Source organism: Solanum tuberosum, unplaced genomic scaffold (genome assembly GCF_000226075.1).
Source record: "Solanum tuberosum cultivar DM 1-3 516 R44 unplaced genomic scaffold, SolTub_3.0 scf00043, whole genome shotgun sequence".
Lineage (NCBI taxonomy): Eukaryota > Viridiplantae > Streptophyta > Magnoliopsida > Solanales > Solanaceae > Solanum > Solanum tuberosum.
In genome coordinates, this window is record NW_006238969.1 from 1,331,662 (window position 1) to 1,351,296 (window position 19,635).

Here is a 19,635-nt window from a genome sequence, read left to right on the forward strand (position 1 = left end):
GTCCCTTGCGTGGCTTTCACATCTGACACAGAAGATGATTCTGAACCATTATGTACCATAACACCGGCTTTGGTAGAGTCAACCAATTGAACACTGAATCGGGCCAATCCATGAACATCTCTAACAAGTTCCTTCTTACCATCATTAATATAAGAAACACTACCCATTGATAACTGACTAAGAGCATTCTCCACCACACTCACCTTGTCAGGGTGGAAGAGAACACTCATGTCATAATCCTTTAGTAACTCAAGCCACCTTCTAGAGAAAAGATTTAGATCTTTCTGCTTTAACACATATTACAAACTTTTGTGGTCGGTAAATACATCAACATGAACACCATATAATAATGCCTCCGTATCTTTAAGGCAAAAAAAACTGACACTAATTCTAAATCATGGGTAGGATAGTTCTTTTCATGAATCTTAAGTTGTCGTGAAGAATATGTGATAACTTTCCCATTTTGCATAAGAACACACCCTATTCCAATGCTTGAACCATCGCAATAAACCACAAATCCATCGGTTTCTTCCGGTAACTTAAACACAAGAGCAGAGATAAGTCTATCTTTAAATTCTTGAAAACTCTTCTCACATGCTTCAGACCATATGAACTTAACCTTCTTTTGGGTCAATGTCTTCAACAAATCCTCTATAATAGCCAGTCAAACCCAAGAAACTTCGAATATCCAAAGGGGATAGACGTCTAGGTCAAGTCTTAACCGCATCCATTTTCATAGGATCTAACTCAATACCCTTATCGGAAATAATATGACCAAGGAAAGTGACGGATCTTAGCTAGAACTCACATTTACTAAATTTTGCAAAGAGATGTTGGTCCTTGAGAAATTGCAACATAATCCTCAAATAATCGGTATGCTCATCTTTATTCCTTGAGTAAATAAAGATATCATCGATTAACACAATCACAAACATATCAAGGTATTGTCTAAACACCATATTCATCAAATCTATAAACACGGTCGGAAAATTAGTCAAGCCAAAGTACATTAAGAAAAACTCATATTGACCATACCGAGTTTGAAAAGTCATCTTCGGGATGTTATCTTCCTACACCCTCAATTGGTGTTAACCCGATCGAAGGTCGATCTTAGAGAAGTAACTTGCTCCTTGCAGTTGATCAAATAAATCATCTATACTTGGAGGAGGATATTTGTTCTTAACAGTAACCTTGTTCAATTGCTGATAGCCAATACACATACGAAGTGAACCATCTTTCTTTCGAACAAACAAAATTGGAGCACCCCATAGAGAGATACTCAGTTAATGAAACCCTTATCCAACAAATCTTTCAATTGCTCTTTTAAATCATTGATTTTTGTCGGAGCCATACAATAAGCAGGAATAGAGATAGGTTGTGTATTTGGGAGAAGGTCAATACTAATGTTCTATTTCCCTTACGGGAGGAACACTTCTGAAAACTCATTAACAACAGGGACCGACTCAAGAGTAGGGTCTTCGAAAACTATATCCCTAACCCAGACAAGATGATATATGCAATCCTTAGAAACTATTTTTCTACCTTTAAGTCAAGAGACAAATTGACTCTTAGGCATAGAATTTCCCCATTTCCAGTCTATGATGGGTTTATTTGGAAACTGAAACTTGATTACTCGGGTTTTACAATCAATAGAAGCATAACATGAATGCAGCCCATGAATAACATCAAAATCTAACATATCAAGCTCTACAAGATTAACATGAGTGAATCTATGGGATAAGGAGATGGGACATTTTCTATAGACTCTCTTAGCCACAATGAATTCACCAACAAGGGTAGAGACAGAAAAGGGTCTAACAATACATCCAGAAGAATATCAAATCTCATAGCCATATATGACGTCACGAAATACAAGGTAGCATCGGGATCAAGAAAACTATAAAAATCAATATGGAAGACTTTAAACATACCGCTAACCACATCAGGGAGAACCCTCTTGCGCATGACGAGTCTGGCGTGCATAAAATTTGTTTTGCTTCTGACTCTCACTAGAACCTGATGAAGGGTATGGTTGAGCCTATCGACGATTATCTCCTCATTCTTAGAAACTTAGGGACAATACCTTATCTTATGATATGTCTTGTCACAATCAAAACATACATTAGAACCAGGTAGACATTAACCCTCATTCTTCTTTCCACATTTAGCACAAGTAGACAATGAAGATCAATTTCCATTTCCTCCTTGAGGTTTAAGGTTAGACACTCTATCTTTGTTGAATTTAGGAGGAGCATTGGAGAAACCTTGACTAGAAAACCTTTGTGGAAACTTGGAACAACCACGTCCATCAGGCCTCGAATATGAAAAGTCACCATCACCAGTCTTGACCCTCTTTTCCTCCCTAGACATTTCCTTAAGTTTCTCCTCTTCGATTTGTTGAGGATGAACCATTAGGTGAGAAATTTCTATATCATTAATAAGCACGACAGTACGACATTTCTTAACCACCATTTCGGAAAAACCCGAAGCAAACTTACTCATCATTGCCCTAGGATCGGCAACCATAGTAGGAGCATATCGAGACAATTATGTGAGCTTCAAAGCATACTCCTTCACGCTCATGTTTCCTTGATGAAGGTTGATGAATTAAAGTACCTTTGACTTCCTCATCTCAAGGAGAAAAAATTTATCAAGGAAAGCAACCTTAAACATTTCCCAATCAAGAGGACTCGCATCGACCGCTCTCTCTTCTTTACATTGGTTGAACCATACTTGAGAAACACCCTTAAGTTGATAAGTGGTCAATTCCACCTTTTCCACCTGTGTAACTCCCATGATCATCAACACCTCATCAACTCTTGAGGATCCTATTTGACCTTGGAACCATTAAACTCTGAAGGATCATTCAAGTTAAGTCCCTCACTCTAGTTGTCGTCATACCCAAATTTGGGTTCAGGGAGACCACAAACTCCCTATTGTCTTGAGTCATCATGGCTTGAGTGAACAGTTGAAAAGCAGCCCTAACCTCTCCATTAGTTACTTCCTCGTCCAAAGGGCCGTCCAGAACTTAAAAAGCTTCTTAAGGAGCTTGAGGATCTTCTCATTCCACATTCTCTCCCACATTCCTTCTAGGATATGTCCTTCGAGTGGCTATATCCTAAAATGCATAGGATAGGGAGTATGAGAGAGATATTATAGAGTTAACTCTATCGCACAACTATAGATTAATGAAAGAAGCAGAGTTTCCTAAACATCTTATAACCTCTCATTCATAAATGTGGTGCACTTCACAGTCATAAAAAAGAATCTACTTGACGTGGCTTATGAGACATCCTAGGACCTTTCTAAACCTTGTGCTCTGAACACCAAGTTTGTCACAACCCAAAGTACACCCTAGATGTGAAATGGTGTATACGATCCCGAGAGGCCCTAGACAAGTCAATTATCTTAAATCATAAAAGATAATAGAAACATGAGAGTGACATAACCCATATATCACATACAATATCAAAAAATAAAAGACATGAAAGCAATAAAAGAGTCTCGATCCTCGGAACATTAGGACTCACCAATCTTCGATATATATATATAGAGAGAGAGAGAGAGATTACTAGCCACGAGTATGGGAGGTAGAAGCGTTGGACCCTACATTAGTGAAACAATGTTGGCAAAAAGTATGTGTTAGTACATAGAATGTACTAAATATGATAGCAATGCATAAGAGTTATGAAATCATGCTAAAAGGACTTTATATGTCATGCAATGACCAAGCTAAATCATAAAATAACATGTTAGAAAATATAAGTCGTAAACATGGTCAATGCAAGCTAGCATCTTTAAAATACCTTTGAGATACATTTAGAAAGTAACCTATGTTCATTATTGTGGGAGATTTACTTTTAATCAACATAGACCATGTGATCAATAACATGGAATCCAGTGTCTATCCCACACCAAAAAGAGATTTTATTACTTTCCAAGGTAAGAACCATGAACTTCTAGCTTAGGTTGATCCACTAGCTAATGTCTATCTAAGACGAACCTATGGTGGTACATAGTTATGGGATATGGGTAATCGCCACTTGTCCACTCGGTGCTAAGCATAGATCCCACAGAATAGTCATTAATCTCAACTCGTCTTATCATTATGGGACATAGGTAATCGCTGGTTGTCTTATCATCCATGGAAAGGCACATCAAGAAGCCAATCCAAGCTAGAATTCATTAGAATATCTGCTTAATCTTGATTCATCTTATGTGAGAAAACCTTTAGACCTTATAAATTCTTTATGTGAGAAAAATCCTTTCACAATCATGTTTGAGTAGTATGTGAGAAATCTTTTCACAATAACAATAACAACATCGATGTTTTACTCTTAAAGCAACCTTAAATTATTTTCATCAATTTCATATAGAGACATGAATATCTTCATAATTCATCTTTCATAATTGAAAAGCTTCGTCATATGATCAAAAACTATAAATCATGGATCATGCATGGGCTCATGTAGATCATAATTGAAAAGAACCCATGAGATTGAATAAAACGCTAACTTCAATTGGAGATTCTAACTTGTAAGATTGGAGAATTTGGGAACCCCGTGGAGGAAAGGACTCCATAGGAGAATTGATCTTGAAACCCTAGTCTTCTTCTTCAAGCTTTAGAGCGAGAAATATTGGAGAAGAACCTGGAGGGATATAGGGAAATTTGAAGAATGATTTAGAGTGGTTAGATTTAGGCTTAAAAGACTATAAGGTCTAGGATTAGAATTAAAACGACATAGTATTGGATTAGAATAAATAGGAAAATACCCAAAAAGCCCCTCTAAAAATAGCTATTAACTCAACCTACGGTCCATAGGTCCACTTATGGACCTTCCTTGTCATCCGTAGGTCAAGCAGTAGTACCTAAAAAATTACCCATTTTTGATGGATACCATGTACAGTCCGCTGGTCTTCCTATGGTCTGTAAATGCCATCTGTCGTTCCTAACTTAGACCTTCAAAATTTCACTAGGTCTGGGACTCACCTACGAGAGATACCTACGACTCATAAAAGGAACGATGGGCCATCCTGTCAAACCGTAAAAAGAGTACTGCAAAACTTTAAAGTTTATTCACCCCACCACCTACAGTTTCCACCTATGACGCATAAGAGCACCTACAGTTTGTAGGTTGGGACCGTAGACACAAACACCATCTATGAAATATTTGCATTTTTCCTTCTTTTCAAATTCGAGGTGTTACACTTTGAAATTTTGGAGTGTTACACTCGCATTCGGTGTTCTATGGGATAAGAATGTGTCATGATCAGTACATAAAGGTATATTCTATAAAGTAGTTATTAGACTGATCATGTTGTATGCGGTGATATATTGGCATGTATGGAATTTGGACATTCATAAGATGCAGGTAGCAAATATGAAGATGCATACGTAGATGCATGGGCCTACTAGAAGAGACAAAATTAAAAATAAAGATATATGGGGAAAGGTGGAGTAGTAGTTGTGGTGGATAAGATGCGGGAAATAAGATTGAGATTATTTAGGTCTCGCCCTTGCTTAATTAAAGGCTATTCTCCCGAAGATACGTGTTTGGACTATTCTTTTCTACCAGAGTGGAATAGTTGTGGTAGTAAGACGTTGTAAAGAGAATAATAGGGGTATGTGAAGAGGACAAGATCATATGCCCCAATGAAAAGCTTCAAAAGGTTGGCACTAATAGATATGAGGAGAGGTAAAAGTAGACCAAGAAAGAATTAGAGAAAGGTTATTAGACATGAAATTTCACATATTCATCTCACAAAGGAGATGACCCTAGGTATGAGAGCATAGAGATTGAGGATTAGGGGTACGATTGGTAGGTAGTAGAGTGTTTACTCTTTTCAGAATGGTAAAGCAAGGTTCCAGTCTGGAGAATTTGTATGCTCCCTTACTATTATTATTTATACTAGTATCTAGACACGTGCTATGCACGTGTATCCATGTTATTTATTTCAAGCATTTTTATTGATATGGATGGAGTTTACAATTGTAAAATATAATGATTTTTTAAAAAATGTAACCTTATACTTAGAATTTTTCTCAAATAAAAAAATTTGAAAACATATTAATTTTCTTTTTACATAAATTAGCATCAACTACTTAAAGTAAAACAAGGATATTTGAATGCTAAATTCAAAATATTATATACTGAGATAATAATACATGTGTCAAACTTTCCTATACAATGATATATAACAATTGTGCATTTTTAAATAATTTTGTGTTGGACTTTTTAAAAATCTAATAAGAAGAGGCGTGTGGTAGTGAAGTTGATGTTGCTTGCTACTCGAATTTTTGATGCCAATAGCTCTGGGTACTTTCCATCCTCTCGAATTGTTGCTTTCTTTTCAAGAACAAAAAAAGAAGGAGATGAAATTGACATATTAGGCTAATGCAATAGCCCATGAAAATGGTGAGTAAGAATTCAAGAATCCTTTCTTGCCTTTTTATAGTTCTCTTTTCATTTCCATTTCTTGAACCTTTCGTTTCATGTATTTATTTCTCCTAGTTATTTAGTCTACATTTAATTGCTCAATACAACTCTTTCAATTCTCCTAGCTATTTAGCAATGAATAGACACATAGTTAAAGTTGATTAATGGATAGTTATAAGTGCTACATTTAAGTTGAACTTTAGAATATCTGATTCAAATCTTTATGTAAATATAAATATTATTATTTAATTAGATTTTGATCTAATGCAACATTGAATAGTATGTCTTCATGAACTTTAAATATTATTGTTATTTAATTATATTAGACATTTTATTTATTATATTTAACCAAATATAAGAGTAAAATTATAATCTAATTTTGAAGACTTGTTTTGTTTCTCTTCATTTGAATTCATGTGGATACAATCACCTCAGACTATTGTTCTGGTTTGAACAAAAACAAAACAAAGTATTATATATATATATATAGCGTATTGAAAGCCATAATAGATTTTATTTATTTTTAAAAAGGCCGTAATAAGTGTCATCATTTATCATGGATACATTTCCCTCCATTCTCATCACATATTTCTGTAACATTTCTTTAACTTGGCTGGGAACATTAATGATTAGTAAGTGTCATTATCTTATAGTTAGAATACTTACATGTATTCCAGGCCAAAGAGTACCCATTTGTTTTTGTTATTAAACTAAAGATCATCTGGTACATTGCATAAATAATTTAGTGATTTTACATTTATGGATATTAATTTTGAAGAGATAATACATTTTAACTATTATTTAATTAGATTAAATGTTTTGCTTACTATATTTTAATTAAGTATAAGGGAAAAATCGTAATCTAACTTTGTCGATAGGAGATTCTCACTTTAAGTAATATATGATATATGATTATGCTAGCATTATCTTATGTTTAGATTATTTTGCTAGTGTTATTTCTTCTACTCTTGTTATCCTTAATATTTGTATTGTCAGTACTTTTGTTTATTCAATATTTCTATCATAAGTACTTTTTTTCTCTAAAATTAATTTCATCCCATTTTTTTGAAAAAAATTTCTTGAGACAAGTGTATGTGTACAGCCTACCTTCCCAAATTCCAATTGGGAACTATACTAGGGTTTTTTTTATTACTATTGTTGCCTGGAAAAAGTTGGATTACATTTAGTTGATGACAAACTCTTCGAGAGGGATGTCATTAGAATAAACATATTGGGAATGGTTCTCAAAGTCATGATGTCTAACTATAAATAACTCTTTCATGGCTCTACCGTAAAAGGTCCTCATAAGGATTTTGTACTCATCTGGTATTTGAACAATCACATATCAACTGAGTTATTTTTAAGGGCTTATTTTGTCTTACAAATATAGAGATTGGTTACCCCTCTTATTTCCCATAGATAATTCTTGCATAACTTATGTGGGAATATAGTATTAGCTTTATTTAGAATAAAATGAGGAATATGATAACTCGTAATTTATAATAATCTAGATAACTATACCTAAGATGAAAATAAGCCCCCTTACAGTAAAATAGAGTAACATACCAAAGATTAGAAGAGAATAAGAAAGACAGCTTCGATGAAGTTTTTCACTTTCAACTCAAGGAAATGCAATAATTAGAATTTTTAAATTTGAGAGTGAAATGGGAGTTTAGAGTGAGGAGAGAATAAAGAGAAATTGAGGTTTAAATAGAAGGAAAGGAGGAAGTTCAAGTTGGAGGGTTGAATGGTAAGTTGGAAGAGGAATGTGGGGAATAAATGTGGAAAAAGGTGAAGGGTTTTAGGCATTTGGGGGTCAGGGAAACGTGGTCAAAATCTGACACTTTGGTCTTCCATAAGTCAAAATTGAAAACTCTTCAACATTACCTAACCTATGTTGGATAGACAGTTTGCTAATTCCTACAGGCGAGATGTTGGGTCAGTGCAAATGCTAAAAATTCCTGTCAATGCATTATTGTGAACCAGTGCTTCGACTAGCGATGTACAATTTTTGACCAATAATTCGCCGGTCAAGTGAAGATTCCTATTATTCTTCCCAGTTGACGGTTGGGAATCTGCATTTTATTGGCATTACACAATTTCCAACCGACATTTCACCTGTCTGGCGTTAATGGCCATGAGGTTCAATTATTCATCACTGTCACTTGGAATCATTTTAACACCTTCAACATACATTAAAACAAAAAAAAAAGTGAAGTAAGAACAAATAAAAGAAGCTTGTATTGCCTCCCAAGAAGCTCTTTATTTTACGTCACGGAACAATGCAAATACCTCACAATAAACTAATGTCAGGTGGCACTTCATCTTCCCATGGATCATCAACCAACTAACCCATGGACTCCTTCATAGAAACCACTTTACAATTATTAGGTGGCTTTGAATGAGTGTCCACACTGAGTGTGGAGGTAAATATGATCCTCCTCCATGAACACGGGACCTGGTCCGCGAACACGAATCATAGTTCAAGATGCACCAGCAAGGGCTGCATAAGCTCAATTTTGGGAGTTGAAAAATACTCCGATGAGGTGCTAAAGATTCGCTTGAAACCCTATGTACGCAAATAAACTATATTACCCCATCAAATTTGACATTCCGTTCTCAATAGAGATGTCAAAACTTTCAGTGGAGGTCATCACGATGAAATGTGGGTTCCACACCTAGGGATCCATTTTAGTCATAAGCCACAAGGTTGCTTAAAATTAATTTGGAAGCCTCATGACCCAAACCAAGGTTCTTGCTAATCTAAACTCAATGTTTTGAAGCTTGTGGAACCATCAAGTTTACTTTTTAAGGACTTCTACCTAAAGTTTTAATCACAACCAACCGTTCAAACATTAGAAGTTCTAAAATAGGAAAATTTGCATAAAAGTCAAATGAACCACCCGAGGACCGAACATTCAGTCTCGGTGAGTCATAAATAATTTGGGGCCACTACAGGAAAGCTCTAAACATCAAACTATTTTAAAATGGTGTAAATGACCTAGAAGGTTATTACACGACACCTCATTAAAACTGCTCACACTATTCTCATTTATTCCCTTATTCTATTGTATTTTTGAGGACATGTAGTTCTCACATCTTCCTATTTAATTAAACAGATTGCTTCATCTTCCAATTATGTCATGCCCGAGGCCACCCCCTTGACGTAACAAGGGACCTAGGATCAGGAGTGACCCCAAGCTAACCGTGTGTCTGGCATATATCAAGCATACTGAGAATAACTGAATAAGACAAGCACTATGCGGAAGCTAAATTAATTAATATCTTACAAGGAACAAGTCCATCAAGTCTGAATATATAAAGTATACTAGCAAAAGTTTAGTGGTAATTGAACAACCACTTAATGACTAAAGTTGAATTTACTACTATGTCTGAAAAAGCCTCTAACTGAGTTGAGTTGTTGGGACATGCCCCAACTAACTCTAAAAAAACTGAAAACTGAAAGTAAAGACTAAAATGAAAGCATGTCTATTGTCCTCAAAATATGAGGACTCACCACTAAAGCTATTGAATGCGAACCGAGAATCGATCTATGCGTGATATGGATGCTGAGTACCTAAACCTACATCATGAAAGGATGTAGCGCAGAGTATGCGTCAGTACTTGGAATGTACTGAGCATGCAGGATATAGATACTACGCTGAACAAATATATATGAACTGAACAAAGCATAACTGAGCAATGATATAATCTGAAACAAGATATAGACATGTACTGAAGTATCACTGAAAGAACTGAACTGACTGCAATGACCAAGTGCTAATCATGGAGATAACATGTTGACTATAAGTTAATATAAATGTTGAAAACCTGGTCAAATGCACTAAGAGTCGGATTGTGGGAGCTACTATTAACCGACATAAACCACGTGAGCTAAACGTGGAGTCCGATGTATATGCCCCATCGAGAGGACCCAATATACCTTGTGAGGGGTATACAGGCATGACTGACGTAATCACTAAATCTGATGCCCAACAGAGGGGACTTATAAATCTTTGGGGGCACGCAGTTCTAGGACTATGAGGGTACACTGAACCCTAGTCCAACTTGGTGCTAAGTCTACTTTCAATTGAATATGCATATGACTGAAATGTAACTAAAATACTGAATAGCTCAAAATACTGACATGCTAACATTTATGTACTGATAATATGACATTCAAAATCTAGAGCATGATTATCTATTTAACTGACCTAGCAAGTATAATTCATGAACTAAGAAAATTCATGCAAACTAGGGTTCTAAGTTTCATACAAGGAATTAAGCAATGTTTCCAAGAAGCACGATATTTCGATTAAGAGTACTATAACAGCTAAAATCAATAATTCTCCAAAGTTTTTCAAACCCTAGGTCTAAAACTTGAAGAACACATCTGCTTGTTCTTGAAAGAAACTGGCGCCTCTTTCTCCTCTTTTCGTTCTATTTTTGATGATTTTTGAAGAATAAGGGTTCTGAGTATGTAGGACTAGGTTATTAGACTTATTCTGAGCAGAACGACGTAGTTTAGTCATCAAACGACAGTTTAAGTGCCCCAACGCATAGGGAAAATTCCAAAACGACCCTGACTTAAATGCTGATGAAGCCCATGCACGAATGAAATGATAGTCCATCGTTTGGACTACCGGCCGTCGTTTGGGTTCGTCGGTGAGGATCTTCCAGAAAGGGCTTCACTAAAATGAGCACAACATTTTACTTTGGGGTTGGATTTTAGCAAACTCAGTGGTGTTGGAAAGAGGATTCAATTATCTTTCATTTGATAGGTCATGGGCCACCAAAATCATTATGTGCTAACATATATGACTATTTGAAGTTGGCCTAACAACTATTTTCCTTGAATAACTGCTGACCCTCACCTACAGTCAGACCTATGGTCTGTAGGTCCAACCACAGACCGTACTGGTCGACCGTGGGTGGGATTAGAGACTATCAACTTTGGACCCCAATGACGGAACCAACCTACGGTGTGTGGTTCAATCAATGGACCGTGGTTCACGGTCGTAGGTGTCACCTATTGATTCTGAATTTTTCCTAAGTCTGGGACTGAACCACGAGACCCAACCTACGGTTGGTGGTCTGACCCACGCTCCGTCAGTGGCTTCTGTTGGTTCTTACACCAGATCCTGGAAAGCTGTATATTTCTGTTTTCTCGAATCCGAGGTGTTACGATTTAGAATAAAATTCCTTATTTAGTATTGTTCCTCAATCACCTCTATATTCTTTCTTCCCCATGTCTTTGGGAGCACATTATTTCTAATTATATTTCCCATGTGAAAAAAATATCAGTTCCTTATACTCTAAAGTTTATCTTCCTTGTCTATTCTATGGTTCAAGAAGGGTGTCGTTACTGCCCACCTGATCTTCGGTATCCACTTTTAGCCAATGAAACATATTTTGGGTCTTGGCCTTAGTTTACAGATATCTCTATTGTACTAGTAAATAGGGGAACTCTGATTACTCTATCTCCAATTAAAGTTCCACTACACCCTATTTGTTATTATCATCTGCATCTAGCATCACATCAAGATAATTTACACCCTATATCAGACCTTTCACCTACTATAGACTTATCTTTTCCTAGACACTTAAAAAAGGTATACAATCCACTCATAATATTAATCTCCATTATACCGTTTTAAGCCATCATCATTTGTCATCAACACATTATGTTTTTATATCATATGTATTCTCTGTTTCTATCCCTAAGTATTTAGGTGAAGTATTCTCACATAAAGTGTGATGATAGGAGGTTATTAACAAGACGTATTATTTACAATCGAGTGGTACTTGATATCTTGTTCCTCTTCCTTTAGGTAAATCTGCAATTGGTTGTCGTTATGTTTATCAATTCAAGTTGATCCTATGGGCCAACTTAATAAGCTTAAGGGATAAATTGTAGTTTTATTTTCCACTCATTCCTTATTTATTTTCACATCTATACTTTTTGTATCTATTTTATTTGGATTAGATTTGTAGTTCTGCTTTATTTCCAAAGTGTTTAATGATATATTTGAGTCTAAGTACAATGATAATTTATCTCAAGTGGATAAAATATCAAATGTCTTCCTTCTTGCTTTATGCCTATTATTTTCTATTGGCATCTCCATCAGTTGGACTTTAAGAATTGGTTTCTTTACAATGACCTTGAGGAATTTCTTTACAACGACCTTGAGGATGAAGTGTATAGGAAGCAACCATCTAGTTTTATTTCTCAGAGGAATCGTGTGGCCTTGAATGTCGATTGTGTTACTCACAATATATTAGAAACAATCTCCACGAACTTGGTTTAGTTACTGCAACATAATAATTCTTGAGTTTGGCATGACTCATAAGCATATCATTCTGTGTTTTATTGGAATTCTACTATAAATCTTTGTATTTTCTCTATTTATATTGGCGATATCATTATCAGTGGCATTAAATCAAGATGGTATCACTGTTTGCAACAAATTTTAAAGTGACAGAAAATAAATTACAATCACAAAAAAATATGAAGAAACATAATTTTATTCATCAAGATTGCGGGTACAATTTTGTTCCTCCCTTGATTCTACTCTCCTAAGATTTATCCATGATTTGAGGGCCGTTAGTGGCGTATTTCTCAAACTAGGATGATTTAGATTTGACCTCTATGAATATTCCATGACTTTTGTGGAATACTCGAGATGCCTTTTAATGGAATTGTTTAGATCTTGATCCATAAAAATACCCAAGAGTTTATGGGATATTTGAGATGCATTAAAGGGAATTATGTACCCTTTATATAGGCGTGAACTAGGGTTTAAGGTTGAGTAGCCTCCAAGAATCCTAATTTGAGTTGAACACAATTTGTAGAGTCCCAATTCGAATTGAACGCATCTTGTAGAGTCCCACAAAATTTCAATGTCTACAAATGCCCCCTGCTTCAAGGCTTGTTGGAGTGTAGCCTTGATGGAACTCAAAGACGTGGCTTGAAGTACTCATTCTTCCACCTTTGCAGCTTCAGATTTTCAGATTTGATTTAAGAGAGAAGAGATGAAGGGCAAATTTGATCCCACTGGGCGTGCCAATTTGTTTGCAACAAATTTTAAAGTGACAGAAAATAAATTACAATCACAAAAAAATATGAAGAAACATAATTTTATTCATCAAGATTGCGGGTACAATTCTGTTCCTCCCTTGATTCTACTCTCCTAAGATTTATCCATGATTTGAGGGCCGTTAGTGGCGTATTTCTCAAACTAGGATGATTTAGATTTGACCTCTATGAATATTCCATGACTTTTGTGGAATACTCGAGATGCCTTTTAATGGAATTTTTTAGATCTTGATCCATAAAAATACCCAAGAGTTTATGGGATATTTGAGATGCATTTAAAGGGAATTATGTACCCTTTATATAGGCGTGAACTAGGGTTTAAGGTTGAGTAGCCTCCAAGAATCCTAATTTGAGTTGAACACAATTTGTAGAGTCCCAATTCGAATTGAACGCATCTTGTAGAGTCCCACAAAATTTCAATGTCTACAATCACTAATTTGAAACGACACCTCTTTCTACACTTCCAGACTAATGATATCAACAAATTGAAGAACTTTCTAAGTATTGTGGTTGCTTAGTTCAGATTTGGCATTATTATGGCTCAATTATTTTGAGGAGATAGGAATGGTGGGGTGGAGATTCACTAATACTCCTATGTATATATATATATATATATATATATATATGTTAAACTATTACCATAATAGGGAGATCCACTAACTAATCTCGGAAGATGTAGGTGAATGGCTGGTTAGTTGAATTATCACACAGTGAATAAACCTCACATTTATTTTGACTATTATAGGTTAGTTTACGTATTTTCTTGTAATATTCATTGATATGATTTTATGCTTTCTACAATATGTAAAGTCAGCTCTAGCCAAAGGACTACTATTCAAAGTTCGAGGTCATGAGTATATCATTCAATATCCGAATATTGATTGTGTATGATCACTTTTAAATAGATGTTCTATATGTAGTTAATGTTTTTTGTAGGTAATTTGTTGTTCCAAAACAACAAAAAATAGATAATGGTTGCTCGATCTCGTGAGAAACAAAATATCTAGTGGCTATAGAAACTTATGAGTTAGATTTGATTAAAAGTTACTCAGAGGTTTAAAATTTTGAAAATTTAGTCGGATGGAACTAGTGTGTGATAATTGACCATTTATATTGCATCAAATATGATATTCCATGTGAGGACTAAGCACATTAAGATTAGTTGTCACTTCATTAGAGAAAAAATGTCCTAAGAAGATATTGTTACAAATTTTGTGAAGTCAAATGATTGACTTAATGATATATTCACAAAGTGTCTCACTAGCCCTCATATTATTTTCATCTGTAACAATATTAGAGCATATGCCCATCTGGAATGAGATTATTAAATTTTTTATTTATATAGTTGTGATGCATGCCCCTGCCTAAGGTAGGTTGATAAGAATGGGTCAAGTAGGACTAACATGCTTTTGGCTTGCAAACCTCTTAGGATAAGGTGAACAGGATACCTCAACTAAATCTCATGCCTTTTTTTCTTATATAGTAAATAAAAATAAATATAAAAAGTAGACGTCATCAAGGTATCATATAGTAGGCAACCATAATAATTTTTAACTTATCTATTTTAAAAGATAATTTTTTCATGTATACCAATGTAATTCTAATTCTTGACTTCGGTATCACATTCCCTATAAGACAATCAGTATCAATTATGTACTACATAAAAAAATTGTGTAACTTGTCCGCAAATTAAACATTCCTTTAAGATGTTGTAATGATTCGTGATCTAACTTTTACCTTTTAGGGTTTTGAATTTATAGCAAATGATAGAGATCCTGCGAAGTCCTTGGTTCTTGGTCAGCCAGTTTTACTTGCTTTGGAAGAAATTGATGGCACCCCATCCTTCTTGGAGAAGGCTCTTAGGTTTATGGAGGAGCATGGTGAGATTCTCTTTCTTTAGTGTCAAACCAATATGATGTTATTTCTACCTGAATATATTATTTCTTTATGATTCCTATCTTAAAATTCTTGAAATATTTGCTTCTCCTAAGTGCAGGATATATCCTATTACTATCTCTTCTTTTGTCAAGCTCTTGCTCTAAGATGAAGAAAATAAATATCTATTTTTATGCGCTCTCTTATAAAATTTCATACTTACTTCACCCTATGGGTGAATTTTAAATCCATAACTTGGAGACTTATTGTGGAATGAGAGAGCAATTTAGGGTACTACAATTTTAAACCCATTCACAATAGAACCACTTGGTGTTTTCCAATGTTTTTGTCGAGCTCTTGCTCTAAGATGAAGAAAAGAAATATCTATTTTTAATGAAAGTAGATGTGCTCTCTTATAACATTTCATACTTCCCCCTATGGGTGACTTTGAGACTTATAGTGGAATAATGAGAGAGCAATTCAGGGTACTATAGTCTGAAATCCATTCACAATAGAATCACTTGGTGTATTTATTTCCCCATGTTAGTGGATCACTGCAATGAATTTAAATAAATTACTCCCGTATGTAGGAAAAGAATGTGCTTAATATATCAATGTTAGGAGACAACATAAAATGAAGTAATTTCTCTTATAAAATGTTATTCCAAGATTTAGATGCATTTATGACGACTCTAACTAAGGAAACCAAGGTGGAAAGAAATCCCAACATATCTGCTACGTATAATTGTGCTCATTACTTTTGATAGTAACATGCACATAATAGAGACATGGGTTCCCTAGTGCTTGCTTCATTGAATGAATCAATGAAGCACCATTTAAAAAAATGAAAATAAACATTACATATATAAGTAAAATATCTAAATAAAAAGGAGTCAATAAAAATAATTTAATTTAAAATAAAATAAAAAATAGATAGCCAAAAATCCTCCTACGACAAGAAAAATCTTAATGAAAATATTAATGGATTAACATACTGTTCATTATCAAGATTGTCAAAATCTACTTCGTCATTATAGTCATTATATTTCTCATCATCTTCTTCTTTCTCTTTAGCCAAAAATAAATAGGAGTTAGCTAGTTAGGACAGTTGAGATAGTCATATACTAAATCTTTCTTTCATACATGCATGTTTAAACATGCTTCAATTCCTCTCATGTCTAGATAAGTTGCAAGTTAGATTACTTTGATGGCAAGCTTTTTCAAGTTTTAAGTGGAAGAACCATGTTGCTTCCACCATTCAACTATGAAAATAAAAATTCATAAGTTAATAAGCAAAGAACTTAATAGTTAAGGGTATAAAATAACATAGAAGCAGTTGATCACCCGGTGACCTCATCTTTCTTAGTATAATAGACATTGAAAGTCCAAAAAGTTGCTTAATATTCATGTAAGTACTAAGTTGAATTGTTACAATATCTTTCTCGGTGATATCACAAGCCAACTCAGCAATACATTCACAGGATCCTTTCCACACTTCTGGATCTTGTACATCCAACTCAAAATAATCATTAAAGACTTCCAAGTTCAAAATATTTCTAGTTGTATGTAAATATTGATGAAGTTGATCTTTATAGATTTATACTAGATTTGCATCCACAATATCGTTTTTCATGGTATTTTTTGACAAGTACGATGGATAGAGAAAATATTGTGATTTTGGACAAGATTTTGGGTGCTAGAGAGAAGGTGGAGCACCCCTACTGTGATTAAATTTCACAGTGAGTTTCTTTTGTACAAAAAATGTTATGCCTCGAACCTTGGTCTGGGCGGACCAACACCCAGTGCCTTAACCCAACTGCGATCCTTTTACATGAATATACAACTACACTATTTCAATGATATTATATTTATAAGCAGAATAGTAGGCTTTAGTCACATATGAGCAACACTCGATTCTATAGTGGAAACATAGAAGTAAGTTAAGTAGAACCTTTTTCTCATAAATTTACATAAGAAATCCTTTAAACATAAACACAATTGCAAATACATACTCAAGAATACATATGATGATTTTCTTCAAAATATATTCATGACTTATGTACACTATGCTATGAAGCCACTAATACATGACATCTAAATAGAAATTTAAGGTCAACGCACCAACGTACCCAAAAAGATCTTTAAAACGTCCGAGTATAAATTGACCCTAGATAATACATAGGTCTCACCAACACTTGTTCAATTCTGAGTGAGACATCTACTGAGGAAGCATGTCGCTCATAAACCTAAACCTGCATCGTTAAATGCAAAGCCCCAACAAAATAGAAACATAAGTACATACAAAATAATATTGTATGATAAGGCAAACATATTACATAAGATGTATAAATAAGCTCATAAGGGTAAGAACATGAAACATAAAATTATATAACAAAAGTAATGAGAGACATCATTAAGTTTCAATATGCATATATTTGTTATAATACCTTACTTTGTAATGGCATGGTCTCGTTTATTAGTATTTGGGATACTATCCATCATATTCAGGTTCTAATGACAGTCATATCAAAATAGTGGAATAGTATTTGCCATATTTGGGCCTTCGAGCTCATGGAACAATCATACCATGAAAGTTGAATATTATCCATCGTATTTGGAACTCGTGCTAGTTGCACAATGATAACGCTCAACTATACTTCATGATTAAGGTATAGGAGGTTGTTGTTGTAACATATAAGGTCGAAGTTGAACCACAAGGACCAAATTGACTTGTCAACTCAATAAATACTAGCAAAATGTATTCTTAACACGCAATATATATAAAGAGGAGGATTTGGAAATACTAGAATTTAGCAATCACGAGTATCAAATTAAGGATGCTAACACAAATGAGTATTCAACAATAGAGGAAATTATTAGGGTGTATGCATTACGATGGAGTTTCAATATAATAGTCAATGATTATTCAAATCCAAATTGGTCAATACATGGAAAATGTTTGTTCTAGGCTTACACTCGATAATCCCTCAAACTATCAAACTTATATTCCTCAGATTCTCTCAAACTCCAAGACTATAACAATCAAGGTATAAACATTGCTTGAGTCGGTAGACTATCGCTAGATCTACCATTAAATGAGAATTAGTCATATTATACTATTTCTAGCTATAATCCAAACACTTATTTTACAAGTCCTTACTAATGAAGTCTTACTCAACTCTATTTTGCTTTCTCAGGCCATATTAGTATTAGAGAGTTCAACCAATATTTGCAATCACTTATTTTTAGATTAAAATTTCAAGACAATAATAGATCCATGTATAACAAGCAGTTTTAAGATCTAATTAATCAATATTCTTTGGATTTTACACTCACATCTTGCGCACACACACCCCTAGCTAGAGAGTATACATATTAAGGAAAACACCATTTCTAGAAAATTGATAGCCAAAAGTGAATTCTAAATTTTGGAGTATACACAATCTGAGTTTTGTTTCTCAACAAGCAAGAAAATTCTTGGGTACTTTTTTTTTATCTCTACTATGCAATACAATAATAATATTATAATGTCTTCTATTTCTTAAATTGAGAAGAAGATACTTTCTTGACTTTTTTACAAGATGAATAACTTTTAACTAACTTTTACGTCTTTTCTTCTTCTTATCTTCTTCTCCGTCTTTATCTTCTTCTATCATATCTCTTTTCCGTCTCTATCTTCTTTTATTTTATCATTCCAGCTGGACGTCGGGGATTACATTATCTTCTCCATTGCATTTTGAACATATGTGATCAGGGTATTTGTGTCCAATTAGCTTGCAATATCTGGTTAATAATTCTGCTGAAATAAATCCTTCCTTTAATGCTCTTGTTGTAGGTCGTTCTTCTGGCTTAAGTAATGATAAAATCCATCTCTGGACTTCATCCATATCTGCTTTCCTTAGCTCCCTTGAATTGGCATAAATCATTAACTGATCTCTTGCATAGTAACTCCATATAGCGTTTCCGTTTAAATAATTATTTGCTAGTTCTTGTATAATAGTTGATATACCAATTATTCTCTTATTGGCATAAAAACTGGGTATCTCGGTTTTTTGTATCTCTGGTTGCTGTCCGATATCTTCCGGTATTATCATATCTTTTGTTAGTCCTATCTTTACTACTTGTATCGGAGGTTTTATTTCCTCGTGTAATATCTCTGCTGTTGCCGTATAAAACTTTACATAGAATAGATTTCCCTTAGTAACTCTCTTATAAGTAATAAATGCT

The 19,635-nt window shown here is 34.4% G+C and overlaps 1 protein-coding gene across 1 annotated transcript in view; it reads left to right on the forward strand.

Moving 5' to 3' along the window:
• Positions 1-19,635, forward strand: part of LOC102593097 (rho GTPase-activating protein REN1-like) — a 108,073-nt gene that overhangs the window by 49,053 nt on the left and 39,385 nt on the right. The window contains 1 exon segment of the mRNA XM_015306946.1: positions 15,294-15,413. Coding sequence (XP_015162432.1) covers positions 15,294-15,413 — 120 coding nt within the window.